Here is a 25,549-nt window from a genome sequence, read left to right on the forward strand (position 1 = left end):
CACCCCCCACATCCCCAACACCCCCCCACACATTGGGGACTTCATCAGTGAGTAAATAAACGTCTTGCTTTACTCTACAAGCAGTGCGTTAGAGAGAGCCAAGTTCTCCTCACTCCATCCCCCTGGCCCTGGCAGCCTCTCGGCGGTGGAATCCCTGGTTATTTCCTTTCTCAAGGAGGAGATACTATTCTGGTTTGACAGATCCTTTCCTGGACACACTCGCAGAATTCCCTAAGGTTCTTATCGTGGCTAATGGATAACAATGCAGAGACTATGGGAGTGAGTAATCACTCTCTCCTGGCTAAAAACTTCCTTTATTGACTTCTCGAACTTCCCGTCAGCGTTTTGCTGCCAAGTCACCCTCTTGTTCTAGGCAACTATTAAAAGTAATTCTCGTGAAGCTGAAAAACACATTTAGCCTCCGACAATAAATCACACGAACCTCAATTACTAGCCACTTACACGACAGACTATTAGGACATTAGACTATTGGAATATTTGTAAAATTAAATTGTTTACATGCCTATTTCCTTCCTTAACCCTTACAATAAGAACAGGAGTGAAGAAAGATATCTTTCCATTGTGCTTTACACAAGATAATGTAGAGCAGTGGTTCTCAACCTTCTGGCCCTTTAAATACAGTTCCTCATGTTGTGACCCAACCATAAAATTATTTTCCTTGCCACTTCATAACTGTAACGTTGCTACTGTTATGAATCGTAATGTAAATATCTGATATGCAGGATGGTCTTAGGCGACCCCTGTGAAAGGGTCGTTCGACCGCCAAAGGGGTCGCGACCCACAGGTTGAGAACCGCTGATGTAGAGGCTAGTAGTATTATATGTCAATAAAGGTTTATTTAGTGTCTGCAATGACAGCATTGTCTATTCTTCATTGAAAGAGAAACTGAAAGCAAGGCAATAGCAGCTTACTCTGGGGGCTTACAGTGAAATAGTAAAAGTTTGCTATCACGTTGCCGTGTCTTGTATCACTGTATCCCACGCACACAGCACAGTGCCTCGAACGTAGCTGGCGGCCAATACATTTTCACTGAGTGAAATGAGTAAGTTACCATTTGATTTTATTGTGTGGACCAACATATGACCTTTCATCCCCTGAAGATAAAACACACGATCCCATTACATGGGAACTGTGCCCTCAGCACTGGAATCTAAGACCCCCCATTCCCCAAGAGTAGTGAGACCAACTTCTTCTTGAGGCAATTCTGCTAACTTTGCACATTATTCTCCCCTACAGTTTTCCTTCTTTTGTTTTTCGTCCTGAGGATATTTGTATAAAAACAGAATCGTTGTTGCTTAGTAATTCATCTGCTCCAGCTGCGTGTGTTCTGTTCCTAATCAAGATTCTCGGTTTTCAGCCTCCTCATCATTTTCATAAGGAGTTTAGTGAATTGGCCAGCTCGCTGCTTTCTCCACCTCTGCGGAACGCTGGGCCCCACGCTCCCATGCATTGCTCCTCTTTCTGTTTCTAGCTTGAGGTTATGCATGATTGTGTCACATATAATCTGTCTGCACTCATCATGAAGTGCTCGTTGATGAACAGAGCACCACACCCCACCCCAGTTCCCAAACTCTCTAGCTTCGAGTCAGGGCAGGGTTACCCCACAGTCAGAGAGGGGGAGAGGGTTCTGAGAGCCAGAAGCCAGGGAAAGCCACAAAAGCGTAGGTGGGAACATTTAAGGAGATGGGAAAATATTTTTTTTAGAGGTAAAAGCAAATAGGAAACTTGATCACCTATTATGGTTAATTCTGTCTAAAGCACTTCATTAATCACACCTATTTTTCAATGTCTAATTCTCTTGTGTGTCTTTCCATTCCGTAGACTTGTCTATATCTTTCCCACAGCTGTTTCTCTCATTTCTTACTGTTTCTCCAAAAAGGACAATAAACAGCTTCCTAGCCACATATCATCATAAACCCTGACATGTTAGATTACCCCCTGCTCAGTTTATACATCACATGGGGCCCATAAAAACTCCTCCCTCACCAGTAACCCACCTCACACCAAATTTTCACTTCCCCTTTTCCCTGCTGGGAAGGACACTTCCTACAGGAGCGACCCAGCCACACCCACCACCCCCTTCTGTGCACAGGTGCATCGCCTAGTCCCAGGACACCAGGGGACTCCTCACCTGGAAGGCAGTTGCACTCAAAAGTGAAGTCGCCGGTCTGCCGGCAGGTGCCTCCATTGACACAGGGCGAGGGTGCACATGGCACGTAGGGGCTGTCGCAGTGCTGGCCGGTGAAGCCCTGGGGGCACTGGCACTGATAGGAGCCTGGGAGGTTGAGGCAGGTGCCACCATGCTGGCATTGTCCTGGAATGTCACACTCATTGATGTCAGTCTCGCATTTCTGCCCTGTGAAGCCTGGCAGGCATTTGCAGGAGAACTGGTTGGCCACGGTGGTACAGGTGCTTCCATTTGCACAGGGATGAGACAGGCAGGCATCCGTCCATTGGCACAGCTTACCTGGAAGAAGGGGAACAGAGCTCAGTACTGCCCACGGGAATGGGGGTCGGCCCCATCCTCCACACACCACACCTTCCACCCAATAGGTGACACCAGGGAGTTACTGGATAGAGAATCCCTCAGCTCTTTGAATGAATAAAATGTATTGATATCTTCCACAATCTATAATTACTAAATAGACCTCTTGGAGGAGATAAACAAGTCAATAGTACTTCTTTTTCCTTTAAACACAACACACATGCACACATGTTCTGGGCAACATTTTACTAAAGTGGTCTGGCTATCAATGTTGCTTGATGTGTTTGAAGAGGATGAAGAATCTCTGACTCCTTGTATATGAAAACTAGACAAAGCTAGAAACTGTCATGAGACTAGAGTCTAGAAAGGTAACTCCTGTGCAGTCTCTCAGGTAGGAAAGCCCAGGAGAAGCAGGAAGGCTCCCGCGTGCTGGACACTAAGGCATGACTCCAAGGAAGCAAAGCAGAGAGAGGTAGAAAGAGGAAAAAAACATGCCCATCAACTAATAAATTTGGTATTCATGTGGCTTTTTGTTGTCATTAGCTTAAGCTTTTTTTAAAAAAACACACAAAAGATGTGAGAACCCCTTGAATTTGTAACACTCCAAGTGGTTGTCAAAGTAAACATCCAAGTCTTTGACCCCCATAAGGAAGCAAATGGGGTCATACAGCTTTTCTAAAATAGAGAGGTGACACATGAGCACACAGAAGTGCTCTCTGCTCATCACGGGATATAAATCAAAGAAGAAAGTGCAATAAAAATGTGGGCGCAACACATATATCTCAGGGTGCTAAGCAGAGAGAAAATGCAAAAGCTGCTGCTTGTCTTCCTACTTTTTCTTCATCCCACTGAGAGACAATTTACCTACAGTGGAGAGGAGGTTAAAATGGTTCCTCCTCACAACCATGTGTATCAAGTGTTTGCCTACAACGGAAATAGAAGGGTCCCTGAACTTGGTTTCCCATCAATGTGACGTGTGTGGGGCATTAACTTCTGGCCCCTGTTTCTTCCTCTAAGAGTGGAGATTAGCTAATAAAGTCTGACTAGGAAGGGTATAAGGCCATCACAAAACCAAAAGGGTGAACTTGACCTGTGACAGACAAAAGTGGCAGATGTGCAAAGATGACCAGACCCCTGCAGAACACCAAGGAGAAATCCTTTTAATGACAAAGGAAGGTGTTTTAATTTGGGGGTCATTTCAGAGTAACATTTAAATTATAAAGAAGGCATTACCACCCTGGCCAGGTGGCTTTTGGTTGGAGCGTTGTTCTGTACACCACTGGAATTCTCTCCTTTGTTTGTGGCCTGAGAGACGCTTTTTGTTATGCTAACGTATCAGCATGAAAGGGTCGCCAGGTTTAGAAGGGAATTTTTGTTCAACAACTGAGACATTTTGTTCCCTGAACAACTTGGTCAGAACTGAATTGTTCAAGATGGGAGATGTTCAAGAACGAAGAGGTTTCACTGTATTCTCGTAACCACCAGATCTCTTCAGTGACTCATGACATCAATGCTATCGCAGTCATGATGGAGATGAAGATAATGGATCATCCCAACTATTTTCTACCCTTACCAACACCCTTCAATGAAAAATCAATACACCAAGAATTCCAAACTAACTGATCCAGTCTAGTTTTCTGAGTACGTTTTTCATTTTTTGCTTATTAGATTTACTGAGTCATTGGTGTTGTCGGGGACAAAACGGTTCTCCTTTTCTCATCTAACTTAATAAACACTTATGGTTCATTTTGAATAAAGCTCAGACATACCTTTGAAGAACCCATAATCCAGTCAGATGAGAGCCATGTAAAAAAATTAACTACAATAAATTGTGACACATAAAATAATAGAACATAGACACAAACTGTCTAAAAGGCTCATGAAAGGGGCAGGAAGACAGAGTTTTAAATAACATTGGGCAATCGCCAATTATAGAAAAGGGCATTCCCGGCAAGGGGATGTGCAACAGCATGGAGGCAATAGGAAGTATGACATTTTCAGGAAATGATGAGAATGATGGCGTGACTAAAGCTACATGCTGGCGGGGAAGTGAGGCTATAAACAGATGTAAGGTCTAGACCAGCCGTGGGCAAATGAATAAAACTAAAAAAAAAAAAAAAAGACCGTACCCTTTTATGTAATGATGTTTACTTTGAATTTATATTAGTTCACACAAACACTCCATCCATGCTTTTGTTCCGGCCCTCCGGTCCAGTTTAAGAACCCATTGTGGCCCTCCAGTCAAAGTTTGCCCACCCCTGGTCTAGACTGTGAAGGGCTATGGAAACCATATAAAAGCGTTTGCAGCTTACCCTGTGAATGACAGGAACTCACTGGGCATTGTACTCAGGTGACTTTACGGTATGAGTGGATTTGCATTTATAATTAAAGGCATGACAATGTGACCAGCGCACAAGATGGGGAAATGATAAAGGCAAGGAGACCAGTTAGGAAATGACTGTGGGAGTCCAGGTGAGACATGACAGGGACCTCAACTGCAGAGTAGGAGAGCAATGGAGAGGGAATAGACAGATGAGAGGTAATTCAGAGGGTGGGTTGGGTGACTGAGTCTAAGCGGGGTAAGGGAAGGGAGAGGGAGTTTCTAGTTTGAAGTAGTTGGAGTGTACCACAATTTATATCAACATGTTGAGTTTGAGGTACCTGTTGAATTTCCAAGGATAATATGCAATACTTAGTTAGAAATATGAGTCTGAATGTTGGGGTCAGGGTGGAGCAAAAAAGATGACTACCAGAGTCATCAGCAAGTGATGAAGAAGAATACAAGAACAGTTAAAGCCAGCAGAGACAGAGAGTACCTGGGGAGAGCTGAAGTAAGACTTAAAAGAGACCTCAAAACAGAATTCCAAGGAACACAAAAATGCAATGGATGAGGACAAAGCAATGCAGGAGCAAAGGGAATAATCAGAGTTCAGAAAGTCAGAACAGCCAATGCCCTGAATGTCTAGGGAGAGGAGATTTCAAGATGCAAGTAATTAATAGCATGAACAGCTTTTCTGCCGGCAATCGTGAGGTGATTCTGGTCCCCAATTCTGACAGGTATACTTTACACAGTCAAATGCTTCTGAGTATTTCTTTCTCTTTCTCCTCTCTTAAAACTCTCAAAAAAGAAGCTAAAAATAGTTGTCCGGAACATTCCAGTTCCTTACCATAATGTTAAGTATGTACCCAGTTGGGGGACCTTAAGAGCCAGATGTCTAGAGCTGAAAGATGCTAAATAAAGACACATACTGAGAATAGGAAAGTTTGGGCCTGAGTCCCACTGGATACCTGTGAAACCAACTTGGCAGGTGCACTCATAATCATCCTGGCTGAGCACATGGCAGGTGCCTCCATTCTGACAGGAAGGAGATGCATAGCAGGGGTGCGTGGTCGAGTACTGGCAGTCCTCGCCTGTGAACCCCGGAGCACATTGGCATGTGGCCTTCCCCAATATGGCCTGGACCACGCATGTCCCACCATTCTGGCAGCGGTTCTTCCCACAGGGGTCTCGATGTTGACAATATTCTCCCAAGAAGCCCTCTGGACATCTGTGTGGAAAAGAGAGTAGTCCATGAAAACACTTGACGTCTTATAAATAAAAAAAACTTACAAGATCATGCATTCCAGTCAAGAAAACACTAGATTGAGAATCCAGAGGCCTGAAGACACAACTGCAAAACTGCCTTGATTTAGGAGAAGTGTTTAGAAAAGTTAATCACACATTCCCAAGTCCTTTTGAGTCTAGGCTGGGGACAGAATACTAGGTGGTGATTCAGCATGGTCTGCCATGGCCAGCCAACATGACTCTTATTTAAAGCAAATTACAACCAGAGATTTTTTTCCATGTACATACAGACTGATATGGTATAATGGCACCTTTTTATGCAGCATTGTTGATACTTATCTGTTTAAATTCCTCTCCTATTTAAAATACATAAATTACTGGATTTCCAGTCAAGATGGTGGCATAGATAAATGCAGTACCCATCCTCTCACAACCACACCAAAATTACAGCTAAACTACAGAACAAACATCTTTCAGAAACACCTAAAATCCAGCTGAATGGAAATCCTACAAGTAGGGATTTAAAGAAAAAGCCATATCAAGACTGGTAGTCAGAATTTAATAAATGTTGAAATTATTATTCCTGCCACTGAGAGTACAGACTCTAGAACCAGACCACCTCTATTTCAGTCCCAGTTCCCCATTTATTCGATGAGTGATCTTGAGCAAGTTACTAAACCCTCTTTGTTATAAAATGGATTTAATAATCATGCCTACCTCATCAGACTCAAATAATTATAAAGCACTAAGAATTATATCAGTACATAGCAAAACACCATGCATTTACTAAGTAAAATAAAATCACTGGCTCACTACTTCAACAATAGAACAGTCTTCAGTGTGGGCGGATCCCATTGTCAGAAAGCTCTTCCTTCCTGATGTCTTTAAACTCTTGCCTCCCTCCTAGGTATATACCCAAGGTAGCTGAAAACATGAGAAGTCCATACAAAAATTTGTAAAGACATTCGTATCAGTACTGTTCACAATACCAAAAAGTAGAAATAAATAAAATGTGGTACATCCAGACAATGGAATATTATTTAGCCAAGAAAATGAATAAAGATCCAATACATGCTATGACCTGGATTAACTTGGAAAACATCATGCTAAGTAAAATAAGCCGGACACAAAGGCCACAGATTGTGAAATGTCCATTTCTATGAAATGTCCAGAATAGGCAAATACATAGAGATTTAAAAAAATAGTGCAGCCAAGAGTTGAAAAGAGGAGGAAATGGAGAATGACTACTAAGGACTAGAGAGTTTCTTGGGGTGGGGGAGGAGTTAATGAAAATATTTAGAAATTAGATCATGGTAATGGTTACACATAACTGTGAATATACTAAATTGTACACTTTAAAAGACTAAATTTAATAGTATGCAAACTTTATCTTTTATTTTCCTTTAAGTTCTACCTCCCTACAATTTCCACATATTGGTTATCCCTGTTAAAGGTACAAACCTCTGCTTTCTTACAGAAGCCCTTCAAGAATCCAAAGACAGTTATGGTAACCCTTTGTTTCCTTTTTTCCAGGATTCAATCTTTTGGCCTATTCCAGGGGTGGGCAACCCCTGGCACGTGTGCCAAACATGGCACGCCAGTAACTTTTGCTGGCACGTGAAACCCTCTCTTGTAATTTTCCATTTACAATTTTTTCTTAATATCGACTTTTTTATTTTTCAGATAAATTCAGCGTAGGTGCATCTTAGATAAATTAATTTTACATAAAAAGTTATCTTAAAGACCATAGACATGGATTGACGAGAGAGGGGAAGAGCAATTTCTATGCCTCTGCCTTAACTCTCCCTGCCTTCCTAGATCCGACCAGTGTTTTGGTTTCATCCACATACGCTTATGAATCTTTGTTCTCAGTGATGAATTTTGTTAAGTCTCGTAATAGGAGTAGCCTGATGGATGAAAGTAGTAGCTCGTGCATATCTCTGAAGGTCACGAAATATAAACCTGATGTAAAATCTCTGTCATCAGTGATGCAGCAGCAAAAGTCCCACTGATAATATCAAACGGAGTCATAAAGTTTTCTGTCAGACTATCAGTGTACATGTATACATTTAAAAATAAATGTATTTTTCATCATCATATACTGTGTTTTTGTCACTCGAATGAATAATTTTATTATTTCTTCAAGGTTCTTCACATACGTACAACTTAAGAGATATCAAGTAGGTGTAACATGTTGTCAAAAAATTAGGGTTGGCACACAGAAGAATTTTGAGTCAGAGATTTTGCTGGTTTTGGCACGCACTCACAAAAAGGTTGTCCACCCCTGGCCTATTCCTCAGTACAGGACAACTATTTCTGGTTCATAGGAGCATCGACCTATGAACCAGGAGGTCATGGTTCGGTTCCTGGTCAGGACACATGCCCGGGTTGTGGGGTGAGAGGAGGTAGCTGATCAATGATTCTCTCTCGTCATTGATGCTTCTATCTCTCTCTCCCTCTCCCTTCCTCTCTGAAATCAATAAAAATATATTAATTAAAAATGTAAATAAATAAATCAAAACCTCAAAAAAAACCATATAAATAAATTATTTCTGGACTTCCTCACTATTTTAGTAGCTCTTCCATGCTTAAGATAACAATAGTAATAATGACAGTCACCAACATTTTTTAAAGCACTTACTATGTATTATGTATTTGCTAAGCATTTTACAGCTTTTATTACTACTTATAATAGTATATTATATTATGATCTCCACTCTGTATATGAAGACCTTGAAGCTTAGAAAGATTAAGCTAGTAGGTAGCAGAGGCATCAAACCTATGCTGCTCCCCAACTGGATGATTCTAGTTCATCCAAAACCTCTTTAAAAGCGTGGGGCCCAAAATGGGAAAAACAAACAAACAAAGAAAAAACATAACACATATGTTCTTTTTGGAACAGCACAGAACTGGACATGATGTTTCCACTACAGCAGCCTAACACGTGTTCACTTTTTAAAAGCCACAGAATACTATTATGTGCTCCCAGATGATTTCCCCCCCACATGAACTACTTTTATAACACATTTCTTTATCCTTTAGTCGTACAACATGTTTAACACAATAATTTAACCTATTATCTGTTCCTTTTAAATTCACTATGCTGAATCTTTCCTCCAAGTTTTCTTGATTGAGATGCCTTACCCTTCACAACTAGCATTAGTGCCCAGCCCTTCAAATCCAAGTCCCTTAGAATCTGAGACCTGCTCCTCTGCCCCACTCCTACCAGCTGTCTTACCACTCAGCAGTCCATAACACAAACTCTCCTGATTACTTCCACACTCTTGTATGCGGTTTCCTATATAAAAATCATCTTTCTACTTTACAGTGAGAAACATCATCTTTTCCCTTCTGTTATGTCTAATTTATGTTCCTTTCTTCCATCTTTGCTTCAAAGGTCTGCTCAAAACCAATGTCCTCCACTTAGCCTTTTCCAAATCATCCTACCCATCTCTGATCCCTCCGACAGCAGATGCAGTGCCGTGCTTTGCACTACATTATTTGTAGTGTGGCTCTTCTTCCTTTAAGCCACTGCTATGTCTTTCCTGTGCCTCTGTCAAACTCCCATTTAATTCTCTGTGTGAGGTGGAGGGAGAGGAAGGTCATGTCTTGAGACCCTGGTGCAGGTGCCTGTATACCAGGAGCATTATGTACCATTAGGCAACTGATTCCAAAGCAGCTTAAATTTGCCCGGCCATGTAGCTCAGTGGTTGAGCTTCCACCTATGAACCAGGCGGTCACGGTTCGATTCTCAGTCAACCCGGTCAGGGCACATGCCCGGGTTGCAGGCTTGAGCCCAGTGCGGGGTGTGCAGGAGGCAGCTGATCAATGATTCTCTCTCATCATTGATGTTTCTAGCTCTCTCTCTCCCCCTCTCCATTCCTCTCTGAAATCAATAAAAATATTTTTAAAACATATTTTTTTAAAAAGTAGCTTATATTTCATATGATGGATAAAGTCAGTTTTCCAATCAAGTCTGCTAAAAAATTCCCTTCCAACCCCATACTGCTCTGCCTGGTAGAACACAGGCCAACTCAACCCGAAGAATCATCCTGAGGTACAAGATTAGCCCTCAGTCCCCAGGAGGCTCGGCAGAATTCTGGACATGGGCAGAAAGGGGAGAACTGGGTAAGGGAGACGGCTAGAAATAAAGGGCCCGTGTTTCCCAAGGCAGGAGACCTTTCACCTGCAAATCCCTGTTCAACCGTAAGACAAGTACACACAAACCCCGTTAATCTGAGTGGGAATTAAGACTCGGCCTGAAAACAAGGGCCTGAATACCTCTCTTTTGAGTTGGCCCAAGCTGCCTGTGGGTAGAGGCTAGAAACATGGCCAATCACGCAAGTTCCCTCGCAGATCTACAGTTCTACTGCGCTAACCCAGGAAAGCTTTCTTGAAAATGACCTACATCTTGAATACAGATCTATGTAAAATATAACCCAATAAACCTAACAGCTGCCTTTTGTTCCCCGAACTATTTGAACGCCTGCCTCCTGGAGGGAACAGATCGCTTAGTTCAGTGCTTCTCTCAGCGACACCCTCCCATTCTGTCCCCCCTTCTCCAGCTCAGGAACTCTGAAAGAGCCCAGTCCACAGAGGAGGCTGGGAATACAGGGAGAGTTGGTGGGAGGGGAGCTGGTTTTCCTGTAAAATAATTCTCCAAACTGACCTGAATGCCTATCAGGTCCATGCAGGAGGTCACAGTTTGATTCCTGGTCAGGGCACATGCCCGGGGTTTGGGCTCCATCCCTGGTGTGGGGCGGGCAGGAGGCAGCCAATCAATGATTCTCTCTCATCATTGATGTTTCTATCTCTCTCCCTCTCCCTTCCTCTCTGAAATCAATAAAAAATATATATTTTTTTAAAAAGAAATGCACTCACTCACTGTTACTATTCAAACACACACATGGGGAATGTAGTGCAGGGGAGGGAGGGAGGGAGGGAGGAAAGGAGGGAGGGAGAAAAACAAGGGACTCCTCCTAATGGAACCAGAAGACTGGATGCCCACGCAGCCCCCCTCGGCCAAACAGATGAGAACCAGACCCCGGCTCTCACATGTCACCCGCATGTCACCCGCAGCCTGGATTCGTTTACATGTAGCCACTTTACAGATTTCAACGGCCCTGGGATTTGAATAGCAAGTCCAAGCTCTCTGGCAGTGGCTGCGGCTCGGAATCAGTCTCCCTAGTAATGCAGGACAGAAAAATCTGTCCTTTCAAGTTTCCTGAGTGAATAGCCACTCGTCTAGAGAAAAGCTGAAAACACTGTAGCGGCGTGTCAGCTCCAAGATGACCGACGTCTGAGCAGGAAATAAGCCCCTTTCCAAATAAAAGCCAGTGTTCTCTGTCCTTGTTTTCTCCACCGAATGTTCTGTATCAGCAGGGTGAGCCCACATTGCAGCCAGGGCTGTGCTGCAGCTTTGCCTTTCGCCTTTTTTTTTTTAAAGCGAGGATTTGGTCATTAAAAAAAATAAAACAACAAAGCAAACCCCTACCGCATACAAGGAGAAGAAAAAGAGAGGCGGGCTTTACAAAACAGCTATTTCCAAATCATGATTTTTTAAAAAACTATACAGAATGTGGAACGGAGGGGAAAAAAATGTCTCATGTGGGTTGCGTCGGCCCTGCAGCTGCTCCTCATTAAAGATCCTCTTTACTCCCTCTGGGCTTGTTTCCAGCAGAAAATTCTTTACACAGAACTCTGCTTTCAACCCACTTTCTTCTTGCTCTGGGCCTCCTGGCCCCCCAATCCGCAGTGGCAGCGTGCCCTCGCTGAGCTCTAGAGGGGGGAGCTGTTGTGAAGGTAAATGAGGTAAGGGCAGGAGGGAAAAAAAAATAACAAAACCCAGAAACCAAATTAAGCATTGGTCAGTAACAAAGGTCTGCAGTCTGAAAGGGCCCCAAATCAGCCTGTTCTTTTCTGTGACCATAATGCCAGCTTAGTTTCCTGCTCCCCCTGTTAACGTAGATAAAAATAATTGCTAACAGCCAAGGCTAACTGTAACCAGTGAAAGTTCCTATTTAACATTTCATTCCCAAGGCTCTGGCTGCAAACTTCTAGATGCCTTAGAGCCTACAGAATCCAGTCTACAGTCTTCGGCTGGCATTCCAGAGGCCCAATCCATTAGTCAAACCTCATCCCCCCCCTCCTCCCAGTACCTCCAGTTTGACATCTCATCAGACTGTCAACTTGTTAATGCGGTAACTCTGTGTAAAGGTAACTAACTGGGTTATGCTAATCACTGACATGGGGGTCGGGGGGAGGAAAAGAAACATATGCATGAAGATTCCAGTTCACTTCCTTCCTGGTGAAGAGGGAAGAAAAGGGAGAAGCTCAGTCATGTTGACTTCTTCTTCCCTTTCTCACTCCCACTCACCCCCGCCTCCCACCCCACCCCCCACCCCCAATACACTATAGCTTACTCAGCAAGAAGGAAAGACAAAAAGAACTAAAAACAGTATTCGAATATAGAGTTAGGACTGGTTACTGGGCTGGTTTGTGGTAAAACACACTTTCCAGGGCTTTGCTGGTTGGATGTAAAAGAAACAAAGACAAATATACCCTCAATTTCTCTCTCTCTCTCTCTCTCTCTCTCTCTCTCTCTCTCCCTCTCTATTTTGTATGCGCACACACACAACTTTTTAAGCACAACTAATAAACACTACCAAATACTGCAGGACAGCCCATTTTTCTACTATGTAAATTCGGCTTCCGGAACAGAACATTTCTGCTTTTCTTGTAGAGGTATTTCAGAAAATGTTAATCTTGGTTCCCACATTAGGCTGAATGCTTCCAAATTAAAAGTTTCCCACAGGAAAAGAATTTCACAGGGAATTGTGAAGCTGGGAATCATCTGAAACACCACCCCACTTGGTGTTCATGGGTTCAGCTTTTTCACCTCCCCCCACCCCCATCTGAATAAAGCAGTAAACACACGCTGATTTTAATAAATCCAAACCCAAAAGAAGCTGCAGTGATACAAGCTTTAAAGCTGTTAATTCACAGCCTCATTCATCTTCATCAGAAACTATGAAATCAGTCACCACTGCAATGGGAAACCATGCTTTATTTACACAAGAATTTGCACATGCCCTTATCTTCCAGTTTACAGTCTGCGCTCATTTATCAGAACTCAGAAGCTGAACCGAGCACCCAGTCTCTTCCATCATCACTGGGAAGATTGGGCAAGGGCACACACACGGCGCTGAAAGCCTGGTGTTGCTGTTCTAACAGGAGGTGGTCTTTCTGTCTCCCAGCACACAATCAGTATCTTCCCATATTTCACTGCTCTGAACCCTGAGGGGAAAAAACGTCTACTTGTGATTAAAACATGGCAAACATACTCTAACCACATGAGTTTACAAAAAGCACCCTTCATGGTAATAGGCAAAAATGAATGAATGAAGCCAGTTGTTCCCAAGCTACACACTGTACAGTTATGGTACACGCTACAGTCTCCTATGGAGGAATCTGAGCTGCTGGTAAATTACACAAGGCTAAAATGACTGACGAGTGTGTGAAAACATGGTATGGGAAGAGATGCACCAAATTTAAAATTGCAGGGAATCGACCACTTCATTAGTTCATGGAGGACCTTTTTCATTCAGCTATCATTTATATATATCCTCTCAACACATAAACGCCTATTTTATTTCCCCAGCTCATGATGCATAACATTTAGGAAAGAATAGGTGATATCCCATAATTAGAGTCTGCGTCTGTGGAGACTAATTATGACCTCTGAGAGTCAGTGTCAGCCTTTGCCTGGAAGGAAATGAGTCAACTTTTCATTAGTAATCAAGTCTGTCCGCTTTTTAAGTGACCCAGAAATTCAAGGCTATAAGTTTTAACAATATGTGATAGAGAATTAGACATCACAATCATTATATACAAATAGGACTAAAGCAAAAAAAAAAATTAAAGTCAAAGAGGTTCTTGAGGTACTTTTCAGGATGACTGAGGTTTCAGAAGGGGCGAGTTGCCCAGTAAAATAATTCCTCAAGGAGATGTGTCCGGCTTACACAACAGGAACCAGCATTTCAAAATTTTAAAGGGACAGGTGATTAAATGGCTAAGGCTCTACATGGTCTAGGCAAGAGAATCATAACCACTATCAAATGTTTTCCACACAGTAGAGGCAGCCCTGGTTTATTCTGGATAATTGAGGGTTTGGATATATACTATATAATCAGAGGAAACAAGCAGTAAAAGATATGAGCTAATTTGGGGTAACCAAAGATTTGGCTAACAGATGCTTACTCTCTCTGGATCCCTGAACTGGACTGGACAAGGCCAGTGATGTGCTGGACAGAAGAGATTTAGAGTTGGGATGCTCGAACTCTCAGTTAAGACAATGCACTAGGCTGTGTATGAAAACGACCCTGTTCTTAGTGTTTCTGCTTTTCCATCTACCCTCCTATCCCAGCCCATTCTTCTTCGTGCCTCAGAGATACTTGAGTTCTGATTGTAAATTGTGTGTGCAAGCCTACCTGGCTGCTCTGTGCTGGAAGCAGAACAAGAATCAACAGTCAAGTCCAAAAAGGTCTGAGGGGGCGGCAGGGAGGTGGTGGTTACCCCAGCTGCCCTCTCCTCCTGCTCCCAGGTCTTCCCCTCATCCCTCACTCCAGATATTCTGTCCTCAAGCCGTCCAGCCAACATGTGCTAAAGGAATGAGTTTTTAATCACTTGTCTGTTGCTACAAAACCAGATTAATCTACCTACTGGTTTCATAAACCTCACACAAACTGAAGTATAGACAGAGAGGCCAACCAAGATGTAGAAAAGTTTTAAAACTATGTCATTAAGAAATAAACGATGAAGATATTGGTAATGATTTTTCCAGGAAATGATAGCCCTTCCACTTCCATCATTCTCCCTATCCACCTCCTACAGCATCATCAGTATTTTCAGATTTATGACTAAGTTACCCACTAAAACCCCTCTGATTTTCGCCTTCTCTCCTGCAGTTGCTCCCTTGTCTGAATCGCCATAGCTCATAACATCTGTGCTGCTATATTGGGCAATTACAGATGGATTTTATTTCATACATACATGTATGCCTCGTCTCCCCAACAAGATGGCAGGATGTCAGAGGACTGCCACCATGTCATAAGCCAGAAAAATACAACATTCGCCACCAGACACTGCCAAGTATGTGTACTTGTGACAAGGAAGTCAGACAGCTCAGGCCTCTTGGGTTTTCTGTCTCTTCACAATCCCCACCACAGTGCTCAATCATAGTGGCTAGCTCAATAAATACCAGTGTGATGAAAATTAAACATTTCTTTGAAGAGTTATAGATTGAATGTGTGTATGCCCCACCCCAATTCATATGTTGAATCCTACTCCCAATGTGATGGTATTTGGAGGTGGAGCCTTTAGGAGGTTTAGGTAGATGAAGCCATGAGGGTGGGGTGCTCACTGTGGAATTAGTGCCCTTATAAGTAGATGAAGGGACCAGAACTTTCTCTCCCCACCATGTGAGAGTATAGCGAGATGGCGGCAGACATCTGCAAACCAGGAAGAAGGTCCTCACAGAGAACCAGCACCTTGTCTGATCAAGTCAGTCAGACCTTAATCTTGGACTTCCCAGGCTCCAGAACTGTGAGAAATAAATGTCTGTCATTTAACCCACCCGGTCTGTGGTTGTAGCAACCAGAGCTAACTAAGATAAAGAGTGAGGATCCTGCAGTTCTTCAGAGTCTATCTAACCTTCAGTGTTCAAGATACAAGTTTATAGGTATAGCAACTGTGGGAAAGTGGCCGAATCTATATAGATTCAGTACCCTAAATGCTACTATTCTACATAACTCCTAACCAGGTTATTTTCTCATTAACACCTACCTTCTCCTCAGAATTATATGAAGGAGAAAATTGGATATAATATTCCAGTTAGATGTGTTCACTGAGGAATACCACCTGTCACTTAAATAATACCCTTATTCGTCTTTGCTTCACTTTTCTTTTATAAAGGCCTTTTCATAAAGATCCAAGTAGGACACTACTTAGGAGAGGAATGTTTTAAAAAGAATATAACTGCTGTAAGGAAAGGCTGAAGGCATCAGTATAAGAGTCAATAACACCTACTTGGACCCATAGAACAGTGCCTACTTGGACCCATAGAACAGTGCTGGTGAAGATTACTGACGATGGCTAGATGTAGAGAACTCTGGGAAGCCCCAGAGGCACTAGTATACCTTCAATTAAGGTGTAAAGTAAAAAACAACTAAGACAAATATGAAAATAAAATACACACATAATACACACATACACACAGTGGGGGTGAAGGAGACACTAAAGTTCATTCCCAGCTACAAAGTTCCTACGTGCAGGATGTTGAAAAGAGGCTTAATGAAAACCTCCATCACACGCTCACATTTATGGTAGCTTAACAAAGAAAACAGCACTTGGAAATGTCTCGATAATTACATTTTTATCACATTCTAAGATTCCCACCCCATGCATTCAATCTGGCGAGTCTTGATGAAAGACGGATAGCCAAAATTTAAAATGAAGGATTTAATTAAGCTGCTCCAGATCCTGAAAGAGAAATATTTCTCATCCTGCTTAGTCACAAGAAAAAAGGGACCAAAGAATTCCTACATGATATTAATGGTGCTGACACGCCACTACGAAACAATAAGAAAGAAACTTTACATAGGATTATGGTTAACCTGGGGACTGTGTTGAAAGAAGTCTAGCTAAACTCACATCTATTCACGCCAGCTTTGCAGGACAAAATTAGTTGATTTAATTTACTGGCAGTTACCCAAGACAAGTGAAAGGATACAGGCCAAGCCTATGAACCATCTTCTCCTACTTTGCCATCTAGCAATGATGTTTATAAAGGTTCCAAACTAAAGAATAAGGATTAGTTAAAAGAGTATGGGAATTCTGTTGTTAAATATTGATAAGAAGCTGATAATCAAGACTTCTTTTATGAAAAATTCCTGAGGAACGCTTAACATATTTGTTAAAGGATGTTTCAAGGATATGTGTTCATTAGAAGAATCCCATGGGAACGGTACTGTTAGAGGACTGGACTGTACTTCCTCAACAAGGAAAGCCTTACAGGACACACTTCTATACATCTGTAACTCACTATGCAAATGTGAGGTGCTATGTTTAACAACCTGTGACTTTGTGGTGGCAGCAAGGTTTACCAGAAGTCGTTGAATCTGACCTGTCTCAATTTCACAGCTGCAGAAAATCTGTCTGAACTTGCTCATCTTCCATTAGGAAAAAGAAGGGAGAAGTTTCAAGTTTTTCAACCTGGTTTTCTCGACTAAGAAGCATTTTAATTGACAATATCCTGTAACCTCACCTTCAATGCCCTCTTCTTACATTTCATCTGCAGTAATTTCACTGAGATTTCCAGTCAAAGGCCACTTCTCAGAAATGCAGCATTAGCCGAGCCTGGTCCACATACGCTCATGTAGCTACAAGCAGGTTCAACGCCCCTAGTCTTCCCCAAGCTGCCTAGGCCTACCTAATGCTACTGGCTCTATTTTAAAATTGGGAACTCTATACAGTAGAGTTTTAATCATATCCCTTATCTGGAAAATTACCTTTCATATTCTTTCAAATGTTCCTCATTCCCTTTACAGAATGTGGTTTGTACTATCACTTTAAAATAGGCAATTCTGTCCCCATTTTACTGATAGGCAAAGTGAGACTCAGAGATACAGCACATTTGCTAAGAGGTCAGCTACTTAAGAGTTATGTGATCTTGGGCAAACATTTAACCTTTCTGAGTTTCCATATACCCACTGGTAAAACAGGGATAGTAAGACTAACTGCTTCCTATGAGGGCTAAAATGCATGTAAAGAGCTTAACTGAGCACAGAGCCTGGCAAAGATCTGAGTGGCAACAGGAATTATGGCTCAAACTCAAGTCCATTTGACCTACACCCTATGACCTCTCCATGCCACCAGGCAGGATCTTCCAGATGCCTCAATCCAGTCCCAGTGCAGGCTGAACCACATCGAGTATGAGGCAATAGAGAAAAATCAGCAATACTGATCTATTCTTTATTTAAAATTTGGAAATCTTTTATCATAGTTTTTTGCATTAATTTTGATTTTTGAGCTACTCCATAAAAATATTATTTAATCTTGATTACTGAGTTTTTGGCACCCGCTCACCAGGCCCTGGCCCCAGCCCCTTCCACTGGTGGCTCCACAGGACAGTCCATCACTTCATAGGTGACTTGATGAGACTCCAGCCACACTCATTCTGAGCCTCTTTAAGAAGTCCAGGTTAACACACTGATGATTATTACATGGCTTCCCAAAGAAGAGTGAAATAATGTGATAACAGTATCAATGAATTACTACCACAGTCACAGTTGTCTGTTACATTGCTACATATGGTATACATAAATAGCATGTGCTGAAAAATTCCTGAATTAATAACTCCTTAAGCATCACATTTTAAAAAAAACCACACAAAGATTCCTCTGTGAAAAGCATTTAGTAAGCCAAAAGGCAGCATTCTTCATTTTATGGTAAAGATAAAAAAAATATGAAAAAGTGGCCAGCAAGGAAAATCATTAGTCATTAATATTTAATGTACCTTACAGCTAGTTGACAAATTTTAGGTAAAATGTGACACAAAGTTGTATTTTATAACATATTTATGATTTACTTTATTATTATTATTTTTTTTATCCTCACCCAAGGATATGTTTTTAATTGATTTTAGATAGAGAGGAAGGGAGAGGGACAGAGAGAAAAACACCAATGTGAGAGAGAAACATCGATCAGTTGTCTCCTATATGTACCCTAGCAGGGATCGAACCTACAACCTAGGTCTGTGCCCTGACTGAGATTCACACCCATAACCCTCTGGTGCACGGGACAACGCTCCAACCAACTGAGCCAGGGCTATCATGATTCACTTTAAAATGTAGTTTTCAATTAGATACTTTACCAAAAAGTAGAGATTCTCAAATGCAATCACCGACCCACAGGATCCTATGTAACTCATGGTGACTTTCCATTGTTTATCAACCACTATGCTATAGAAAATTTTGAAAGACTACTTTATAACTATAATTTTTATCATTAAAACTAATGGCAGACAAGGACTTTAAATAATATTAGACCAACTCTCCTGCTTTCAATAATTATGAACTCTGGACAGAATAATAAAGGTACCAGATAGTAATTGAAAGCAGACAAAAACTGGAAGGGATATGAGGCTCACAAAAAGAAGAGCAAACTTCCTTTTCCCTGAAGGCATTCCCCAGTCCATGTAGCAGAAGAGGGAGAGAGTGCGAGCAGAAAAAGGAAGTCTCCCTGGCTGAGCAGTCAAAGGTGTCTGGACCCATCAGAGCAGCTGCAACTTGAGGAGCCCGCACCACAGACAGAGAAGTCCTGAGTGCCAACAACTCCACTCGAATCCGTAAGTGATTCCTGACTAGGCATGAGCAAGATGATAGGTAGGAGCCCAAGAGAATGCAAGAGTTGGAAGGCTGAAAGCCTGAGCATGGTTCTGGGGAGTGGGAGGTTTGAATTCAAGTCCTACCAAATTAGAGGTGCTTGGGAAACACCCGGGATTGGGGAAACACCGCTAGTTTCCACCGAATCCCCTTAGGGGTCATACTTTGGTATGGCCCATATCCCAGGACTAAGACTTAAACCATCAGACCCACCAGAGCAAAGCCTAAAACCAAGCCCTTCACAGGATCGTGGTGATCTTCCCGTAATGCAGCTGCCTGCTAGACCAAAACTCAGTGTTCTTTAGTGGAAGATAAACTTGAAGATGCATCACTCATGATGTCCAGTAAGTATGAAGCACAGAAAAACTGTACCCACAGTCAAGAGAAAGCGATGTTGAGAGAAACACACCCAAAGACGAACCAGATGTTAAGAATTGACAGACAAGGACTTTAAATAATTACGATAAGCATGTCTTAAAAATGCACACTTTGTGAATTTTACAAATAGTACCCTCGCCCACCCCCAACATTCTAGTGAACTTGAGTTGCCCATGATTTTTAATCAAATTGGGATTTGGGATGGTTTATATCGGAAAGTCTGAGACAAGCAACTTGAAAGTGATTAATGACAGCTAAACTTAATTATATATTTACACCTCCCAGTAGGACAAGGGAGAGAATGAAATGTCTTATCTCTCTGTAGTGAGAGGGCTTTATTGAGATCTGACAACAACTATTTAGGAGCAATGATTGAGTTTTATGCAAGATTACACAGGCTCTCCTTGCCTGGCATCCCAATATAATCACAGACTGACTGACTACTTAGGCTCCTAACAGTGAAAAGAAAAAACAACAGAGTTGAGCTGTGTACAAAACGAACCTTTGCAAGTACTTATCCTCATCCGTCAATGTGAGCTTACCAAGGATTTCTATAATTTCTGTAAACAATCATTATATTTTAGCTGAATCAGTAACATTAGGCTCTTTATACAGATAGTCAGATACCTTCTACTTTAAAACGTTTTCCATTAATTTCCACTCCACCCACCAAAGGAATTTGGCTTTAACTTTCTTTTCTTAATCCACTAAGCAATCTCATAAATAAAAGATAATCATATGCCCTGCATGTCTGATGTAATTCTTATAAACCTTCTAAGTGTTCTAATATTCATTTACCATTTTGTGAAAATAATATTTACTGAACAAGCTGGATTACCTACCTTCTTTCCCCAGGGAAAAACAACATTGATGAAGATACACTGAAAGGTCTGTTAAGTAGATGTTATTTTTGCTTAACATTCTATGGCTATTCTATGGCCTGGGGCTGACTTGCCTCCCTGATACTGTCCTTGCATTTCTTGCGTCCACTTATGCTGACACTGTCACTCCTGAAGATGCTAATTTATTTTACTCAGGTAGAGAAACACTCTTTTCCCCCCAAGTTTAGATGTTCATATTGGTCTCCCAAAAGGATGGCCTTGCCCATTTTTTTTTCTTACTGAGCCTTTCTCAAAAAACTTGTTTCTCTTACAACAGGGTTGGAGGACACCTGAGGGACCCACCCAGAACTATATCCATAAGCAATCCATCCCATCAACAATGAGTAAGTATCCAGGGACAGAACTCAGGCAGCTGAGTTTACATCATTCACAAAGCGAGTTCCCTGTTGTCTAGCAGTGCTTCTTCCATAAACTAGGGGCAACGGTCTCTCACCTTGGCTGGAGAGTTGGAGACTAGCAGCCCACAAATCTGTTTGCTCCCAAAAGCGATCCTTAGTGTCCTTTTCTGGTAAGTGCTCAGAAATTGGTCTCCTCTAGAAACCATGTCTCCCTATGTCAGACCACAAATATGTAGGCCAACTCTTAGACCCTATTTATAAGGTGAAATATCTCTAAATAAATTGGAAGTAAACGAAATTGCCTACCATCCTAGATGCTATGTGAAGCAAATGAAATTCTTAGAGAGGACCGGTTTCTTCTGAAGACAAATGGATTTTTAAAAATGTGAACCATTATATCTATTGAGCACTCTTTGGTTCAAGAAACATATTGCTAAGCACTAGCTACATGCCAGGCATTATAACTATACAAAGATGCATAAGACCAGGACCTTACAACCTAGTAAGAGAAACCAATATATCAATAAATGATCATAATATAATGGGTTAACTATCACAAGAGAGCTGAATAATAGAATAATGCAAGTAGCTAAGACACCAGATGCCAAAAAGGGACTCAACAAGATTTCAGTGGCCGACTCTAAGGTATTAAGTTCCTTCCCTTTTTATTTCCAGTTGTGCTTCTATTCTTAAGAGGAAAATGTATCACATGTTTTGAGGTGGGTTTTTTTCCATCTAGAAACACTAAGTAAACAGCACATAATCAGTTACATAAAAAATTTCATTTCTAATGTTATCTTTATTCCAATCCAAACAACCTATTGTTAAGACTCACTGTCATCACAGCTTAAAATATTTTCTCTTCAGTGAAAAAAATTCCTTCTGACTTGGAAAAATTCTTGTTTTATGACATTAAAAAACCTAGATCTTGGTGAGAATGGACTTAATGGGAACAAATGTCATTATTATCCTATGGTATTTGATTAAATATCCAGAGAAGAAACAAAAATGTGTTGGATAAACTCCCTTACAATGTTTATTAAGTAAATACCTATATAAAAGATATATATATAGAGAGAGAATAAAAGTATTAAAGAAGATAAATTTCTTATTATCAAGTCTTATTTTCCATGATATAAATGCTCCTATCAAAAACTTTCAATTGAGGTAGAAAGCAAAAAAGGTCAGAGGAAACCTAGAAAAGCTATTTGTGAGATGATCTAACTAGATGGCTGGAGAAAAAGAAAAGTAACACTCCTAGAACTAGCCCATGCTCCCTAGTCCTGTTCCTCATCCCCATTCTCTCAAACCCATATAATGGCATTTACCCACAGCCCCTGCACCTACCCCATCCCTACAAGTATGTGTGCATCTTCCTCCTGCACAGTCTCTTTCAGAATTTTTTCACTAGAAAAAATAGTTTCATGTGGCTATAATATTCATGAATATTAGGCAGAATTAAAAAGTTAATAACTACTTAGTTTGATTTAAAAACAAGATCATAGCTAACATGTTTAGGAGAGACTCTAAGGGTATGCCTTAAACTGAAACATGTAAGAGAATGCACTAGTATAATTAACTAGCCTAGTTAATTAAAAACTAGTGTCATCATTCAAAATACTCACTGAAAAGTCTCTTTCTTAATGAAAAAGATAACAAGAAGGTAATAAGGAGTTCTTATTAGCTGTCTATCTGGCACCCACATCCTTTCATCCTCATCCACACTGGAACTACATCAGGAAAATTAGAGAACCCGTAATTACTTCACAGAAATAATAAAAATAGAATAGTAGAACTGAATATTGCCCAGTGTCCTAATGAGATAAAATAAAATATATGAAGAAGAAAAAGCACAGAGAAAAACTTACTTGCAGTATCCTGTGCCATTGTGGTAGGTAACACATACTCCATCATTAACACAGAGCTCAATGCCGTCCCGACATTGCAAAGCTAAAAATAAAAACAAACACACATTAGAAATAAGTCACTAATCATAACCCTCAGACATCAAAGAAATGTTATCCAATCTAAGTCAACATTCGTTCCCATATCCAGCCTGATCTGGGTTTCCTTTTAGAGTTTTAATCAGGTTTTTTTTTTCTTTTGGTTTCTGGGGTCAGTGTCTCTTCCCACAATAACTGTTTTGTGGTCTTGAATGATGCTTTTAATTATCTGTGCCTGGATTTCCCTAGATTCGTATCTCCCAATGATACTAGGGAGATTCAAACTATAATACTCATGACAGGCCATGAGCATCTTGGGATTTGGACACTTCAGGTGAGTAATGCAAAGATTCATCAATACGTATTTAGGAAGACCAATGTAGATACTAGGTCACCACCATATTTACTACTGAAGCCTTCAGGTGAGGCTTCAGAAAAGGTCGCTTGAAGTAATGAGACACATCAACAATATTCATTCAACAAACTGTAGCTGAGAGCCTAGTATGATACCAGGCATTATGTTAAGATCCAGGGGGAAAAGGAGAAATGGAATACATAGAGAAATATATAAAACATAATCTCTAACTTTAAGGGGAACAGATCGTGAATAAAGATTGTAGAGGAAGAGGAAGGGGATCAAAGTAAGGAAAATGAAAAAGTTCATTTATACATACAGATAAAATAATTCTCAAATTCTTGAACCCCGGTCCCTTTACGAGGCAACAAAAAGGCACTTCACCACCCTAATCCCTCCCCCAAACAGGCTACTCAGAAATAAACAGCGAAAGTAAAATGCTTCCTGATTTAAGCCAAAAGAGGAGGAAAGCTATCCAAAGTCTGTCACTCACTTGCTACATCATGACAATCCCTTGATTGTTTAGCTTTCAGAGCTGGAATTTTCATCAACAAAATATTATAATTCTAATAACTGAAAAGGCAAGACAGAAAGAAACCTAGTCAGAAATCCAAATCAAAGTTCATGAACTTTTTCCTGGAAGATTATTAAGATTTCCATCTCCTGGGATGGCTCATGTATAAATACCTGAAAGCAAAACTGAGAAGTGTCCAGTTTGAGTTTCTAGCCACACCACTCTCTGACTAAACTGCAGTATCAGAGGCTCTAGGCCTGCCCTTCCTGGGCATCGAAACCACTTCTTTTCCCAGCAAGGCCCAGGCACAGGCTGATGTTAGAAAAACTCCTCCATTAACGGTTACTGCAGAAGATCCCTGTATTTGACCAGTTCTCTTATCAAATGATGGAACTATTTGAGAACATGTTTACAGAAATCTCATCTCTTAAAATAATACTTAAAAACAGTAATAACAATAGCAGCTAACACATAGCGCTTACTAAACAGCAGGCATTGTCCTAAGCACCTTATATAGACAAATTCAATCTTCCCTACAGGCCTATTGAGATAGTATAGGGACTTGGGCCCTGGAATAGAAAATACCAGGTGGCTAGGAAGCCAAGATGAGACCAGGTGACTGGAAGGAACGCAAGGACGTCACCACCCCTCCAAGAGGTAGCTGATTTTATCGCCCTTCTGAATGCCTGCTTAATCTACTGACCCACATGCGGAGCTGATCAAGGTCTGGCCGCTACACGACCTTCCTGGGGCAGCAGCAATGAGTAACACCACCATCTTGCCCCATAGTGCAGGTACAGAGACAGTTGCCCAGCAACCCAACAGGAGGAGAAAGTAACCCTGCCCTGACATGAAACATTCCACTCCCCAAACCCCTTACCAGGCCGCCTCTTTGCGCAAGCCGGCCTTTTTGCGCAAGCCCACTTCGTAAAAACAGCCATGCAGAGCCAGACCCTGAGCCACTCCAGAGGGCCTTCCTTTCTCTGTGCTGACTCCCTTGTGCTCCAGCATAAGCTTAATAAAATCTGTCTGGAAATTTTTCTGGGGATTCCTCTCAATTCCTATCTTGGGGAACCCAAGAATTCTAATGCCAGTAACAGTATGAAGTAGTTAATTTCATTTCATAGGAAGGATAAGTAATCTGCCTATCATCACACCGGTTAATGAAAGACCCAGAATTTGAACCTGGAAACTCTGGGTCCCACGAGAGTTTGTGCTCTTCACTGCAGTGATCCACTGCTTCCCACTATCTGGCATATTCCTTCTCGGGATGGGCAGGATAGGCATTATTATACCCACTCACTAGAAAGTGAAGGCCGAGAAGGTACAGTGATCTCCTCACAGGGCATCACACCACTAGTTGGCAGTGCTGGGCCTGGGACCTAGATCTCTTACTGAGTCCAGCCCTTCTCCATGACCGCTGCTGGGATCACACAAGCCGTCCCTAGGCAGCAGCTTGAACAGGCAGATTCAGGAAAAGGGTCATCTTGTTGTCTATATCCCACTTCCCTGTAGGGCTCGAATGCTCTCTCTTCCCACACTGATAAGCCCAATGCAACAACTATAATTAAAACAGTTAATGTCAGGTTATTTCCTCCATACCAAA

General features: G+C 41.5%; 1 protein-coding gene across 1 annotated transcript in view; it reads right to left on the reverse strand.

The window, feature by feature from the left end:
• The window catches only part of NOTCH2 (notch 2), a gene marked incomplete at its 5' end in the record, with an annotated part of 92,329 nt that extends 69,244 nt beyond the window's left edge, over positions 1-23,085 (reverse strand). The window contains 3 exon segments of the mRNA XM_023761240.1: positions 2,153-2,488; positions 5,795-6,054; positions 23,000-23,085. Coding sequence (XP_023617008.1) covers positions 2,153-2,488; positions 5,795-6,054; positions 23,000-23,085 — 682 coding nt within the window.
• Between the last annotated feature and the right edge of the window lie 2,464 nt (positions 23,086-25,549).

Source organism: Myotis lucifugus, unplaced genomic scaffold (genome assembly GCF_000147115.1).
Source record: "Myotis lucifugus unplaced genomic scaffold, Myoluc2.0 scaffold_203, whole genome shotgun sequence".
Lineage (NCBI taxonomy): Eukaryota > Metazoa > Chordata > Mammalia > Chiroptera > Vespertilionidae > Myotis > Myotis lucifugus.